Raw genomic sequence first — 16,343 nt, forward strand, 5'->3', positions numbered from 1 at the left:
TATCCCTATCTATCAATGTACATAATGTCAACAACGCGCTGTAGGGTCACGTGAGCCGGGTCTATATACTCGTAGTGGAGATGATAGAAATCAATCGCTGTCAATGATTCGGTTCATGATTGGTGACGCACATGAACTGTACCGATCGATGTGTCACAACAACGTTAGGAGAATTTTTGACCAATTTCCAAATATGAGGAGGTGAGACAACAAACAGGGATTTATAGACTGAATTTTTTCGCTGGATTTCCTCGCGAGATGGTGCTTAAAGTAATTATTTTGAGGAATTATAAAAAAACTTCGTTTAGTTTTTATTTATACAGACTTTCGAGATTTTCCTTGAGCTTCTTAGTAATTTATAGTAAATATTTACATAGATACGCTTCTTGTTAAGATTTTTAGTCAAATCTTTAAAATATGACCAATATGATACTCGTATTACAAGGCCAATCTATCGCAACAAACACTTGCAATAAAGTCATCGCATCGCCTTGATTGGTCGTCATTCACTTGTTCACTTGATACGTGTTCAAACTCTCATTTTATCTATATTGCATTTTATTGCTACAATAAAACCCAGACGCAGATGTGTAGAAATCTCGACAACAGGGAGACGAGAACAAACACTAGTTCCAAATCTTTCAAAGATTTTCCTCAACAATAACTAGTCGCGCATGTTTCAGAAGTCACTCAATTCCCAAGGCGCCTATTTGCATGACCATCTATGCAAGTAACAGTACATCTACAACCGAAGCGAAGGTCGACGATGTTCTAACACTCTTATTTTCGTTGCGATGACATCACCGCTCGTGGCTCACGGTTTATGGCCAGAGAACTACTTGTGGCTCTCAGACCAATTACAGAAGAACCAGTATCGCACCCAAATTCACAACCAAAATTGATAGTCATTTTCTGAGGAAAATGAGCTTAGATTTGGTTTAATGTTGCCCGTTTTTACAGCATTCAACTACACAAGAAGGTATTTTTACGAAGCTCTTTAACCGACGAACACGATTACAACTATGAAACGTCGATACTATTGAGACAGTTTTTATAATCGCAGTAGATCTTTGATCATATTTTTCTTTCGACAGAAAAGTAACGTCTTTAGCGAGGCAAGTCCTACAATAAATAATAATTGGTCTGAGCTCGTGGCTCGCGGTTTATGGTCAGTTACTCGTGGCTCTATAGCCTTGAAGGGGCGACGTCGGATACTGCGCTCCTCTGTAATACCGACCAGTTATGTAGTAGATAGATCTTCCTTCCTGGCTCAGTATACTTGCGCAATTAGACAACCTCTCGGCTCTCTGGTGCATTTGCACAGTCGTAGTTTGTTTTTCTTTGACAAGATGACGAGATTCTTTGACGCAACCAAGGAGGCGGGCTTACTCGTAAGATAATTATGTGTGTATATTTAATGGCGAATAACTCAGCTCTGGTTTGGTTCTGTCGTGAATTTTTACCAACCCACTAATACTCCTATGATGATGACGCGTAAAAACCATTCGGAGGGGTTTAACTATAGGATTACTATCAGATTAAACTGCCTATAGAATTGATAGGTGTCTAGCAGACGCTTGCGACGTCGTCCGCGTGAAAGTCAAGCGTGGTACCTACCTGTACCTGGCAGACCTGCCATCGGCCGGCCAGCGCACTAAGGATATTTTAGAAAATAAACTATCGTGAGTGTTATTTATATGACTAAGGGCCCGTATGAGTTCGAAACTAGTCGGGCAAACTCCGACGTTGTATCAATATCACTAAGGGTACTAAAAACCTGCTAGTAGCTCCGTCCCTATCATCATTATCAACCTATTTTCATTGGCCAACAGACACATTAGGACTTCTTTATTTATAGATATAGCTACGAGTATTTCTAGCTCCATTATATTACATTTTAAATGACTTTGTTTACAACAGCTCATGTTGTGGTGGCCTGTAATTAGCTGAACATTTACAGTGCCACACACTACGCACAACATAATGAGCTATAAATGTATCAGCTGACGCTTGTACCAAACTAACAGGTCAGTAATTCAAAATTTAGTTAAATATTCTCTGTAATAAGACATCATTGTCATCATCATTAAAATCTGATAGTGATAGTTAAATGTTGTGTTGGGTCTAAGCTCCAAATGGCCTGTAAGGCCTTGCTTATAGTAATAAAATAGGCTGACAATTATGAAGAATGCAAATTGTATTTTCGATGTTCGCTTAATCGATTTACTTCGTGGAAAGAAACACCTCCCAAAAATTCATAAAGGCTAAAATTTCCAAAAAATACCCCAAATTGGTTTGAGATATATACATTTGGAGGCCACAATGACCTTATAGCAACCCTCCCTCTTGCATATGGGTTAAAAGAAACAAAATAATATCAATTGTAGAGACCCACAAATATTTCACCGAATAAAAAGCTAGTAACAAAGTTATAGCTTCGAACTTAGGTCATAGCTCATAAGTCTTTCGCGCGGCGCTGATGTAATCGCAGCGAGGGAGTAAGGAACGCTACAAACTTTCATTTCCTTTATTGGCAACGTTCGACTGCTTCCATTTCTTGTAAATGCAGGCAGAGGCGCCCGTAAAAAGCTTTTGTAACTGCTTTCTAATATAAAAACAATTCTGTGCTATATAAGCTTTCACAGCCTTTTGTTTTACTCTAGTTGATATATTTTTCAATTGTTTGTAGCGTACCGATTTCCAAGATAATAATTATTATGGTTCACAGATTTCTTTCGTGGAACTTAGAAGCTGGTTATTAGCTGATTAATTAAATGAATCACTTAACAAAATTTGTCTTACATAAATGGTTAGATAAATCGTCTAATTCATTTATTTATGTCCACAAAGGCGTCTAACTAAACCACCGACTCATTAGTTTAGCTTAGCTTTGACGTGCCGAACAGTCTAAAATGTCACACATCAAACTAAGCAAAAGTAACGCTTTTGACAAACATTTCTCTGCTTCCTTTTCGCTTCCCTATTTATCCGTCATTTTTCGATGCTATATGAACTGGCAAGCTTTTTATGAAGTGACCTATAGATTACAGGACCCATGGAACATTTTTACAAATGATTTCTATCGAGTTAATTTTCCGTTATGCTTCATCTTTTTAAGACGCTCAACTTTTTTATTTACGAAACTTCTTGATTCTGGTAACTACCAAGTATGATTTTTTTTTTAATGGGGTTACCAAGTATGATTTTTTTTTAATGTTTTTGTTTTACTGTTGCTTAACTAATAGTTATACAACTTAATACCCACAATGCCCAACAAATTGCGTGGTACATTATCTTGTTCCGACGCTCAGAAATTTTGATTGAAATCTACCAGAATTAAGAATTTTTGAAAATAAAAAAGTTGAGCGTCTCATCAAGATGAAGTTATTCACGAAAAATTAACTTGTTAGTAATCAGCTGTACAAGTACAAAATGTTCTACGGATCCCTGACTATAACGCGTCCTTGGTAATAAAAAAATATCGTAGCAATTTTTTCGAATTTTAATTTAATTTAAGTGCAAAACTAAGTTCAAATATTTGAATAGCCGTGAATATGACGTAATATAAAGGTTATGAATCGACGGATAGTCGCGAATGAGCGAGAAAAATAACTCTCCTTAGTGTCACCGTGTCAACAGCTAATTAGCTCAATAAATCATCGACAACAGATTAATTTTCGTAACAAACGCGCAGTCCACGAGCTGCCTTATAACTTGACACTTCGCAAACCGGACTCTTTAGCGCGAACACGGTAATTATAACAGCTCGGCCGACAAGGACGCTCCTCCACTCGACGAGTCTCCGTCAACTCAAACACTGTGGAGGGGAATACTGTAGGTACTTATAGTACGCACGTTAACAACTGAGTCTTAGGGCCATAAATCATTTCTCTATATCTATCTCGCTTGCACTTATGGGTCTTATGGAGCCGTCTAGTGAAGGGTGTAACAATGAAAGACATATTATCGATAAGTAAAGTTTATTATCGTATCTTGTTCACAAAATTAAAAAAATTAACAATATTTGATTTAATATAATACATATTTCATATTATATAATTATTAACTAAATAAAATTAATCTTCATCTGAGTCTTCATCATCAGAATCTTCGTCTTCTGCCAAATTTATTATAAGCGGCGCGTGATCTCTAATTAGAGCTTTTTGTAAATCTTTGTTTTGAAGTTCTTCGGCATGCCTAACACATTTGGCCCAGTCTTCTCGTGTGACATTTTCTATGGCTCGGTGGAGGTGATTTTCGACATCTGCTATCTTGAAGGTATTATTATTCTTCGCAACTTCTCCCTTTACTTGTGCCCAAATTAATTCTATTGGGTTATATTGACAGTGATATGGAGGGAGCCTTATTACTTCATGACCTCGTTCATTTGCCAGATGGTCTAAAGCGTAGACCTTCTGCGGGTTACTGGCTTTTACTTTTCTTATTAATTCTTCAATAATTTCGTTGCTGGAATATGGAATCTTTTTCTTTGTCAACCATTCTTGAATTTCAGCTTTCCTCGTGTTTCTTGTGGGTATCTTTTCCAACTGTATCGAATGATAGCTTGCGTTATCGACAATTATAACTGAGGGCTCTTCAAGTAGATTCAGGAATTCGGAAAACCATGCCATATATGTTTCGCCATCCATTTCTGTGTGGTAATCAGCATCCTTTGATTTCACCGCTTTAAATATTAGCTTCGCATCTGGAACGAAGCCAGTCCTTGCAGAACCCGCATGGCAAACTATTAATCTTTGGCCTTTTCCCACAGGCTGATTCTTGAAACCTCCTTCATCGTTGCTTCCAAGCCACATCCTCTTTCTTGCATGGTTTTGATTAATCCATGTTTCGTCTAGATAGAAACGTGGTCGCTGATCGTTAGTTCTTCTAAGTAAATCCAATTTCCTTAAAAAGTCCATTCTAGCACAAACAATATCAGTTCTTTCCATTAAATATTTACGTCCTTCGCTATTTTTCTTATACTGGAACCCAACCTCCTTCAGTAGTATTCTCATTGAAGTGTTGCCGCATTTAAAATCGGGTAATTGTTCACGGAATTTTTCTAAAATTTTCGCCACGGATGGATACTCTCCATTCTCATAAAATGAAGCTACAGTTCGCTTCAACACACTTTTATCAAAATCGTCAATATTAGTGACGGTTTGTGGTTTCTTAAAATTTGTTCTTGGTATACAGGTACTGCCTGATTGTGATACTTCCGTCTTGATTCGGTCCACTGTCGCTCTGCTCACACCACAAACAAATGCGGCCATTTCACGTGGTTTGTTGAAATTTAGAGAAGCCACTTTATTCGGATCACTTTTCAATTCATTGAGAAACAGGAATACGTTGTGAATCAGTGTTCGAGCTTGAGGGCTAATATCGCCATGTAATTTCTTCAGATCAACGTTAGAAAATAAAGTATCCATAGTGCGCAACGAGTAACACATGAATGTATTTATTTAATTGCAGTAAACACATTTATAGCAAAAAAAATACGCAATGCAATTACATTAGAAACCGACCAATCAGAATCGTCCAAATCATTATTGACTCATCATTAGCACGTGCGCAGGTAGCCGTTTATCGATAATTAGGGTGCGCAGGTAGGCGCGCTGCACATTCCTATCTTTTTTGACTTTTATGACCGGACGACTCAGATGATAACGCGCATACTATAGCTGTCACGAGGGTAACTCATTCTGATGTTTTATTACATTTTTCTTTATTTATCTATATTCTATAGGTACCATAGATAGAAGACATCTAGTGTCTACAATATGAATAAAATTTCGTAAAGATAAGTAGATTTTACTGGAATGAGTATGAAACAGAGAACTTACAGAAACACAGAAATGGTTAAAAAAAAACATAATAACAACGTTATAATTAAATTACAATACCTACACTTCCAGGTAATGTAATTCTGTCTCGCGCACAAAAAGAAGCCGATAGTTTCCACGATAGGCTTTAGGGGCCAGAAGGTGGAGAAAGTTTTTATTAATTTAATATAGATTAACTACCAGTGTTCTACGATCACGAGGTCTTGGGTTAAGATTTCTTTTTTGGAAAACTCAGTTAAAACTCTCAGCCCGTAGTTCGAAAGTTGGTGGTGTTTACACCCCCGTGCCTCAGAGAGCGCGTTAAGCCGTCGCTCCTGGTCACTATTATTATCACATTCGTGGGGTACATTATCACCAACCCACATTATAGCAGCGTAGTGGGTTCTAAGCTCCATATCCCCTCTGCAGTGTTCCGTTAAGTCTGATAATCATGAGGGTAGAGCTTCCGCGGACAAAGTCACGGGTGTAAGCTATCAATACAATACAGTGTGGTTAACGTGAACCGTCTCCCAGCGGCGAACGGTAATGGATAACTCAATTTCCCCGTGGCGGGATGCTCCGCGAGTAATTGATATAATGAAACGTGTTCCGTCGCCATTTTCCGCGCGATCACTCCGCCGGTAATCAAGCGGAACGTACGCGCCGCGTATGCATTACGCACTACGTAATTACACTGCGTAATTCAAATTTGCAATACATTTTCTGTAGGCATGAGATACAATCAGTGATATGGATACTAATTTCATGGTTATTTTATGTCCATTTTAAACGTCCACTATTGAATCAAGCCTCCCTCCTTATAGGGATAGGGTTGAGTAGGGGTATGGCAGGATAGGTGTAGGGTGGGGGTAGAGTTTCAAGCAGACGAAGTCGCAGGCATCCACCGGTTTATTATAAAAAAAAGAAAAACTCAGCATCTCATGTAGCCCGACCCAGGAACTCGTGATTCGAAACCGCATAAGCTAATCACTGCACCACGAGGTAGTTACTATAAGGCCACTATTGGGCCAATATATAATGGAGCCTAAACAGATCTATCGTACAAATCAAGTGCAGTATCAAAATGCCGGTTACCATTTTTGGTATTTCAATAAAGTCTTTTTTCAAAAGAATTTTGACTTTACCTCAATGTCTGTATAGAAAAGATAAAGCCTGTCGTCCTCTTGCCTCTTTCACGATTGTCTTGTCAGGACATAATGTGTGTTCTAGGTTAAATCAGCTTTCTTACATGTTATTTATGCTTTCCAAGAAAGTTGATAATAAAACCTTACTTGTGGCATATCATGCCCAAGTTGCTTCGATTCTGAGGTATGGGATAGTTTTCTGGGGTAACGCTACATTACAAATGTCTTTGTTGCACAAAAAAGATGCATAAGAGCAATATGTGGATTGCAGAAAAGGGAAAGTTGTAGACCCTATTTCAAAAAATTAAAGATATTTACTGTGACATCCCTATATATATTTGAAATCGCATTATTTCTGAGAACGAACGGCAGATTATTTCAAAGGCATAATCGTGAGCGTTGCAGAGATAGATTTCGGTTTCCTCCTCACCACACTGCTTTCCTAAATAAGAGCATCTGCATGATGATTATTAGAATATATAATAAGTTACCAAAGCGTATAAGACAGGAGAACAATTTAATTAGTTTTAAAAATAATCTGCGTAGGTTTCTCCTGGACAATGCGTTTTATGACATAAATGAATTTTTAACTTTGACATTTTAATATAAATTTATTCTTTTGACAATATGATGTAAATTGATTTTTGATTCATTTATTTTTTATTTGTATTTTCTTTTTTTCAAATTAATTAATATTGTTCTTCTATTCATTATTAAAAGTAATTTCTGTAATGACATAATATTTACTGTAAATGTAACTAATATAATATTATGCATGCCAATCGGGCGTGATACAGAACAGATTATATTTATTTGTTAAGACCTTGTAAACTGTATCAGCAAATAAAGAATTGTATTGTATTGTATTGTAATATAAACGATATATCGAGTATTAGGACACGAGTTGTAATGGGACGTAAAAGCTAATAATATTTCACCTTGTGTGTATTGATCTCTTACAATTCCGATGGCGTTTGTGTTGCATTTCAGTGTTGCGTGCAAACTGGGCCACATTGCCAATAACAATAATTGTTCTTAATGTTCTATTCTGGGCACTTTGTATAGACAATGTATCTACTATATCATTGGTCCCTCGTACTTAGCCTATAGATAATTAGGTTCAGTATTCAAGTCAAGTGTCAATTAAACAAAAAATATTTTTTGGGTATTTTATACCATGACAGAAATATTTCAATAGAAACTTGTGGAACTTGGCGGTGTTGGTATACCTTCGTGCTTCGCAGAGTACATAAGCAGTCAGTCCTGCGTCTGATGTTATCCAATCGTGCAGGTCTGGCTCTGGCATCGTATCAGGTTAGAAGAGTGATAAATAGGAATAGAGAATGCACGAGTGTTTGCACACCCTCTGGTGCACTTAAATTTACAAGTGTCAATAGCGAGATAATGGTGTCGGTCCCAAATCAGCTCAGTGCTTTTGCTGTGTACAGGTAACAGAAAGAGACAGACTTACTTTCATTAAAAAATTATAAAAAAAATCAACCCTCCCGCTGCCATGACATTTGAGTGTAAAAGCAACCGGTGGTCAGGTCCCCAGAGTGAGGAACCTCAGCACAATACGCGCAAAGAATCACTGCCTTCTGTATCCGACCCTTGATCCAGCAGTTAAGCGAAAGCTTCTTAAGGTGTTGGTCGAAGTTTTTCGCTTTATGACCATTGACTGAAACGACTAAGCAACAATAGACTAGTCAACATTCCACACGGCGGTGATCTCGTGAGCAAACCAAGTATTTTGCTACTTTTTCCTTTTCAGCTTATTACAGCCAATATGTATTGCATGTTTGAACTGAAACAATAACATGTCCCACATGTCCGGGACACGGGCGGCTCCTCCCAAGATTTAATATTCTTGCGGGCCCGCATTACGGCAAAGAAGGCTCGTTCGCTTTGTCCCGGCAACAAAGCGCTGTGACACATCTGGGTCACAGCACAGGGTAGGTACACTGTGCACCACCGGGCGGATACCCCACTGTTAGGCCGCCTACAGACGTGCCAACTATAGCACAACTAGCTCACACACAAATACTAGCAGTCACTCCAGGATTTCAGCCGCGTATTTCCTTCTCACGTAGGAATACTGGGATAATATAGCGTATGTTACTCTTCAGTCCGTAATTCGGTCAAGAAGTTTTGAAACCTATTCGCTACAAACAAACAAACTTCTCTCTTTATATCACTGTTCTTATCTACAGTAATATTACTAGCTTCAACCGGGGACGTAAAAAATTGACGATGCTATTCAAATTATACTGATTTTTCAGTTTAAGTTTATTATGAATAGGTATCGTGTATGTTCCATGTAAAACTGTGTAAAATTGCAATAGATTGCAATTAAATTACTCTGTTGAAATAGAAGGAGATGCGAGATGAAGAGTTTAAACTTTTCACTCCATTATAAGGCTCCATTATAATGTATGGTGATAAGTCGTAACTCGTAAACGTTAAACTAAAACTACGAAAGTTCCAAACACGCTTAGTCTACGAAGTCTCAAACTTGAGAACAAACTATAAACCAACAAACGTGGCGTTGCTGAGAATATACTCAGTTTGCTGGGATTATACCACTTATTTAAGACATGAAATTTCTACTCTTTAAAACATATAATTTAAAAAAAAAATAGAATAAAGTCGGTTTACTGACGATAGTTGAACGTAACGTCATAAGAAAATACTAATAATGGAATGGTTGCATTTAAAAAAAAAATGTTCATTTATCCTAAAATACTATTTAATAATAATCTTCATAGAATATACTTAATTTCTTGTAATTAAAGTGGGCAACCCTAGAGCGAGGGAACGACGCATGACGTCATCTTTTATCGAGTGTGCAGCCGGCTCTATCGAATTATAAGACGTTGTCACGTCAAAAAAAGAACACTTTAAAAAAAAACTAAGTATAAATATATTACGCAAAGGAGTCCCCACACTCGCGTAAATCCCATAAAGCGACCAAAGCGCAGTATTTCATCCCACGCAGCCTCCGCCGAGGCCGGCCCGGTATTTAATGATACGGCCAGAGAGAGAGATAAGTGGCGTCTAAAAGATTTACAAAATTCACGCGAATTTCTGAACAAAACGCCGAGAGTTAACTGCCAGTTAATTTGCACTTGATATTAAAACGGCGCGTTTTGGAGAGCCTTTTACACCTGGCGTTAATACAGACGCCGAGTGTAAGTTAGCGCTATTCAGTTTACTGCTTTTCAATACATTTCAGCCTATTAGGTTTTCGTTAATTTTCGTTAATACATTCTTAAAGATGATGAACGAATTGAGTGAAATTTAGTCATCAGCTAACGTAGGTACCTACTACGACGACATGTTCCTTGCAAGTGTAAGTGCACGTTGTTATATGAATTCTGTGGTTCTGCAAAGTGTTTGCTCTGTTATTGACTAATATTTCCATGGGTGGTGGGCAATCTGCTTGTTCCCCCAACTATTACCATATGTCTTAGTCGCATACATCGGTAATTAACTTTCGAGAATTCGGAGCGTAGTGCCCCTTTCTTCGCCCTACCTTAACTATTTGCAAATGTTTTGTTACACACATCGCAGTAACGCAAATATTCAGGTTGTCGCGAAGTGCGCAGAGGCATCAATATCAAGTGGCACCATCCAATAGTGTCAACTATTACCTACTATGAGTATAAGCCTAATACGCCTCAACCGCAAAAGGTAAAGGGTAAAGGGGCTCTCATTAGTCGTGGTTCCATCCCCGCCCGCTGTTCACCTAACACAGTATTTTCCGAAAAGTTGGAGGGAAATGGGAAAATATTGGTCATATTGAATAGATAAGGCAATTTTTTAACAAAAATCAAGACTCACCAGGATAGAAATCATGGGATTTGGACATCTTGACCCTGGCGCCGGTGTCCTTCTGCAGCTGCGCGATGGTCTCGCCGCCCTTGCCGATGATGGCGCCGGCCACCATGGACGGCACCAGCACCTTGAAGTGGTACGTCGGCTCCACGGCTGAGAACACAACCACTGTTACACCACCGCACGCTGCCAGCACCTGACCATGTGTAGCCGACCGACGATCGGTTGCCTAGCGACGTTATTACAATACAAGCAGGTATACCAGTTCAACGAATAATAATTTTAAACAAGTAAATATTAAAATGAAAAAACATGATAATAACGTCGCTTAACAACTTACCGATGGGTTACACATAGATAGGTTGCAGGGAAATGAAATACGTATGTAGCTTTGAATGAAGAAGAGACAGTTTCGCATACGTACAGTGTGGCATTTTTACACTTTTTACAAGTTACACATATCGTAAGTTACCGCAAGTTGAAGTTACCTTGGATTCTTGTGTTTATTTTTTTATTTCTTCCTGAAATTTTTCATTATTATTCTAATTTTTATCGTGTCGTTGCCTGACTGTACGTTTACTAAACTTTAGGAATACTGTGTCTTCAATTACATCAAATCAATGAAAAAAAAATCTTAACTTTAAGTAGTAAAATTACTTTTGAACAATTAATTATGTCAGTAATGGTAAATCTACCGCGAGTATAGAGAACAGGTGCTACCGAGAAAAGTCGAAAAGTGTGAAATATATATATATTTGTGCTGAAGATAGCATAGTCAAAGGAAGCCGAAATGCAATAACATTTTCTCAATATTTTTATAGTACCTTCTCTCTAATAAAAGACGACGCCGAGTAGACAGATAGAGTTCCACATTCTTTAATGTATATGTATAACTTCTACATATAGCACCGCGCAGACAGCGGGCAGGGCGAACTGACAGACTGTTATCAGCGTATAACGTTGTTTCTGATTGTGTAATTGTAGGCACCTTAAGTGACGTCACCAGGGGTTTTAGGCGAGCCCAGAAGCAGGGCGTCTTTTGTGTTCTTTGACTCAGACTTGAGCTTAAAGGAACATTCTGTTAGGAAGTTTTGGGCTGAGCATACTAGTTCTGACAGCCACGTGACCGTGGATAAAGTTCACGTCTGTTTGACTTACGAAATCAATCAAACGTTGCATAGACAGCAAAACTAACTAACTGATAAATAAATAAAACTCAGAACGATCTCTTTGTTTACTTTGTCAGAACGATCTACGCGGGCCCTATGCAACGTTTACTACAGTTCTAATGGCGTCAAACTCAGGTATCTAGAAATAATCATTTACCTAGTCGAATGTACACAAGATATTTTTTCATTTGTACAAAGATAAATAGAGCAAGCGACCGGAATGACGGCAATTGTGGTGAGTAGTAAATAAATGAGCGCATTCGTCGCGGAAGCGCTCGCTGCCAAGGGTCAAGGGTGGAAACTACGTGGACGAATAGGTATTTGTACCTAAACATTGTACCAATAACCAACAACGATCACGACATTGTTGTAAAGAGTTATAAACAAAACAAATACAGTACAAAAACTAACATAAAATTATTTTTTTCTAAATATAAAAACAGGTTTTTTGTCGGATCTCTTCCAAAAAAACAAATAAATTTGAAGAACACCGAATCTTTAAGATACGGTAACAGGTTTTACGTACGTGCCTATAAATTAGGTCTTTTTGCCTTTTAATAAAATGTACTGTTTCAGTATAAAAAAAAATAATCCGGGTATTGGACGTTATAGTTAGTTGGTAACATATTCATTAGTTACTGTTTGAAATGTTTTCCAGAATAATCTCTTTATGCAGAGTTTACATAATCTAGTTACGTTGGGACATAATTCATGAGGCCACAGTATTCCTATACAAGGCAACAAATATAGATCACGGGGAAGAAATGTCTGATGGTTTCTATTCACTATGACATTCGAAACTATCGCGTGTGCAATGATCAAAATCTTTTACAACCATAAATATGCCGCCGTATATTTATATTCCTCTTTTTGTAAGAATAAACTACGCTAATTTGGGTTTCCGCATTTCGTATTGCATAGCGAATAGAGGCCAAGGTTCACAACTACGTTATAGTATTTACGGCTGGTACACACTGAAGCCAACGGCGTGCACGGATATGCACCAATATATTGTCTACCCTCAATACTTACAATAAACCACCTTATCCTCGGTGCTTACCTCAATCTAAAACATTGTTCACGCCATTGACTAAAGCGATTATAAAACTAGACATAGCTGTATCACAGGTAAATTCAATTGAACAATATTCGATCTGTGAGTCAGCGTGAAGTGCATTTCTTATGTAATACATTGTTTATTCATGTATGTAACCACACCTTGTGCTGATGTCATAGCTAGTACACATTGGGCGTTGCATAGAGCGCGTTCTTTGTCAATTATTAATTGACAGATGGCAGACCTAATGGTAAATGGAAAACCATCATCTATGTTAGAGCAACACTTCACAAAGTATTTAAGAAACACGTCCTACAAAGAGCTGTGTCCATCAACCTGAGGCGTAGACAGCTATAAAACACGCGGTTTTAAAAACGCGCGCTACAAACGCCCAATGTGTATCAGCCCGTCAGTCGCTGGTGCAATCGTTTGTATGACAAGTTGTGCGACGAGTTTAACAACAAGTTTATAGTTGAATTGTTAGTGTAAATGCTGATATAACGTATTTGTTTTGAGTTAAGTTTTGATAATGACAATAAACGGAATATCAATGATAATTACATGGAGATTATATTTATTGCTAAGTTGATAAACTAAACACATAGAACAGCAGAAATAAAGTAACCTAAAGATAGAAACAGGCTGAACACGTCACCGCAGCGTCGCAGGCCGTCACACTGAACACCACACATGTGACCGCAGGTACCATTTAAGGCTCGGGTAAACTAATAAGCATTCATGGTTACTTACAAATATGCATCCGGCATCCTACCAAATATAATAGCTGATTTTTAGTATAGCGTCGTAATTTATATACCAAAGTTAATTATTTTAATGAATTGCGGGCAATATCATTTATAATCGTCTGCAGCATCATAGAAGAAATGCATCAGTGTGACCACAGCTTATGACATAAGTCGCATCGCTGCAGTCACGTGGGTCGTGACGTAACATCACGCCACTGCGGAAACGTGCCGTCAGTTTTCAGTTAATACTACACATCGAACTATAGTTATAAAAGTGCCACTTCACCAATACAAACGATTATGATAAGAGCTAAACTATTTACGAGTACTAACGTAGCGAGGCATTGAAGACTTTATCAAGCGTTTCGATAATTTAATGTTAAATGTCTAAACCAATTAAGGATGATAACAAAATAATTGAGTATAAATTGGACGTTAAATTAGTGAGCAGAATCGGAGGCTACATAACGCTGCAGACACACACAGTACTTCACCGCAGCGATGTCGCGAGACGTCAGACTGTACACGTCACTGCAGATGCGGCCAACAGAATTTCCAATACAAAAATTTGTGTAAAATACTTCTCATTGAGAAGTGCTGCGGTCGGTTGACGCAGTGTGACATAACTACTTAATGAACTTCTTATGCAACTTCAGCGTCATAATTTACTTCTTACATCTAACGAATCCCAAAACTTGCTTAAATCATAGTATTTTACTGACTTTGAATTTATTATACAGAACGGAAGTTTAAATTTCAGAGCAGACTTTAGCCTTTGTTTTATAGGAGCCGCATTGTTACATAAACATCTAGTGACTTGCGGTGCCGCTGCGGCGACGTGTGCAGTCTGCATCTAGCCTTATAGCGGAATTATTTACATTAATTATCATGCACGGAAATATGAATACACTTGACAGTTAACACATCAATAGATTGAAGAACATCTAAACACAACATGGAAGATTTATGAAAACCCATCACAATACACAACTGCATCGTACGACCTTGCGAATGATTGACAAGACTCACAGTTGTTTTCAAACACCTGTTTATGAAATAATCTGTATGTTTTGTGGTATTACTTTGCTTAACAACGTTGTTTAGTAAAATAACGATGTTACTAAATATCTTAATCATTTATAATCATTTATAATGTCATTTCATAAAATTAAAGTCATATAACAAACATAATAAAATAAAATTAAACGAAAGTAATATTGTCAAAACATTAAGTATAAATTTACATGTTATTAATATAAAATAATTTGTCATTAAGGAACTCTGCTACTGTGTAATATCCTTTATTTAAGAGTATTTTAACCATTCTTCCTTTGAATTGCATAGCATCTAACCTTTTCAAACTCTCTGGAATATGGTTGTATATCCGTATGGCCATACAATATGTGTTATTTTTAAATATATTTACTCTCTGCCTTGGCACTACAAGTTATTTTACTTATTAGTCATTATACATCTTTAAATAATTTAAAGAGGTAAATGTTATGGTGTTGTAGGGGGATAATCTCTGGAATTACTAAATCGATTTCGAAAAATATTTTACCACTATAAAGCCACGTTATATGTGAGTGTCATAGGCTATATTTTGTCACCGAATCCCCGCGGGAAAAGGGCTACACGGGTAAAACTGCGAAGCGCCGGCTAGTGCGTTATAAGGTACGAGTATTTAGCAACGACGTCGTTAGTTCTTTCCAGGTCTAGTGGTCGGATCACGAAGCCCTGAGTTAAGAGTCCTTGGTCGAGCTATAAAATATTGAGAATTTATTTCTTTCGAAAATTTATTTTGCGACGGAGCAAGCCATTCTTGGAGTTTCTCTGCGTGATCGAATTAGAAATGAGGAGATCCGCAGAAAAACCAAAGTCACTGACTTAGGTCAGCGAGATTTGCAAAGCTGAAGTGGCAATGGACAGGGCACATAGTTCGAAGAGCCGATGGACGTTGGGATGATCCCAAGGTGCTGGAATGACGACCCCGCACCGGAAAGAGCAGGCCGTTATGTTTAAAAGTCCATGCAAGAGGCCTATGCTTAGCGGTGGACGTCCATCGGCTGTAATGATAATGATTTCTTTCAAGAATTTTAAAATAAAATACTCAGCCCTGAGTTCGAAAGTTGGTGGTATCAAACCCCGTGCTTCAGAGAGCACGTTAAGTCCTCAATCCCGGGCATTGACATATAATTTAATTAGTAATATACCCTTTTGTCAAAAAAACAAAAAGGTAGGACCGGTTGCAGTTACGACAACAGAATAGAAAGAATGGAGAAGAAAGTAACCTAAGACCTTTCAGAATCCGACTTCAGGAAATTAGTCAACCGCTGAGCTATGACACTTTATTGTAAACAGCATTAATAAGGTAAACTCAAATAATAATAAATTAAACTTAAAACAGACTTTTACGGAATTAATTTGTAACATTCAATGTCTTAAATCCATTTCGGTTGAGTTAAAAGATTAATCAAAGTTTCCTAATTATAAATGACACAGACAGTCGCGTTTATTTACTTCTGAGACTTGCGCTGAAATCAGCTTTTTGGCAAATTTACGGAGCAGCT

At 37.7% G+C, this 16,343-nt stretch overlaps 1 protein-coding gene across 6 annotated transcripts in view; it reads right to left on the bottom strand.

The window, feature by feature from the left end:
- LOC112050527 (RNA-binding protein Pasilla) overlaps positions 1 to 16,343 on the bottom strand; it is a 100,460-nt gene that overhangs the window by 47,450 nt on the left and 36,667 nt on the right. For all 6 annotated transcript variants that reach the window (XM_024088811.2, XM_024088813.2, XM_024088810.2 and 3 more), the window contains one exon: positions 10,808 to 10,954. In XM_024088811.2, the coding sequence (XP_023944579.1) occupies positions 10,808 to 10,954 (147 nt within the window). The remainder of the gene's footprint in view (positions 1 to 10,807; positions 10,955 to 16,343) is intronic.

This window comes from Bicyclus anynana, chromosome 21 (genome assembly GCF_947172395.1).
Source record: "Bicyclus anynana chromosome 21, ilBicAnyn1.1, whole genome shotgun sequence".
Lineage (NCBI taxonomy): Eukaryota > Metazoa > Arthropoda > Insecta > Lepidoptera > Nymphalidae > Bicyclus > Bicyclus anynana.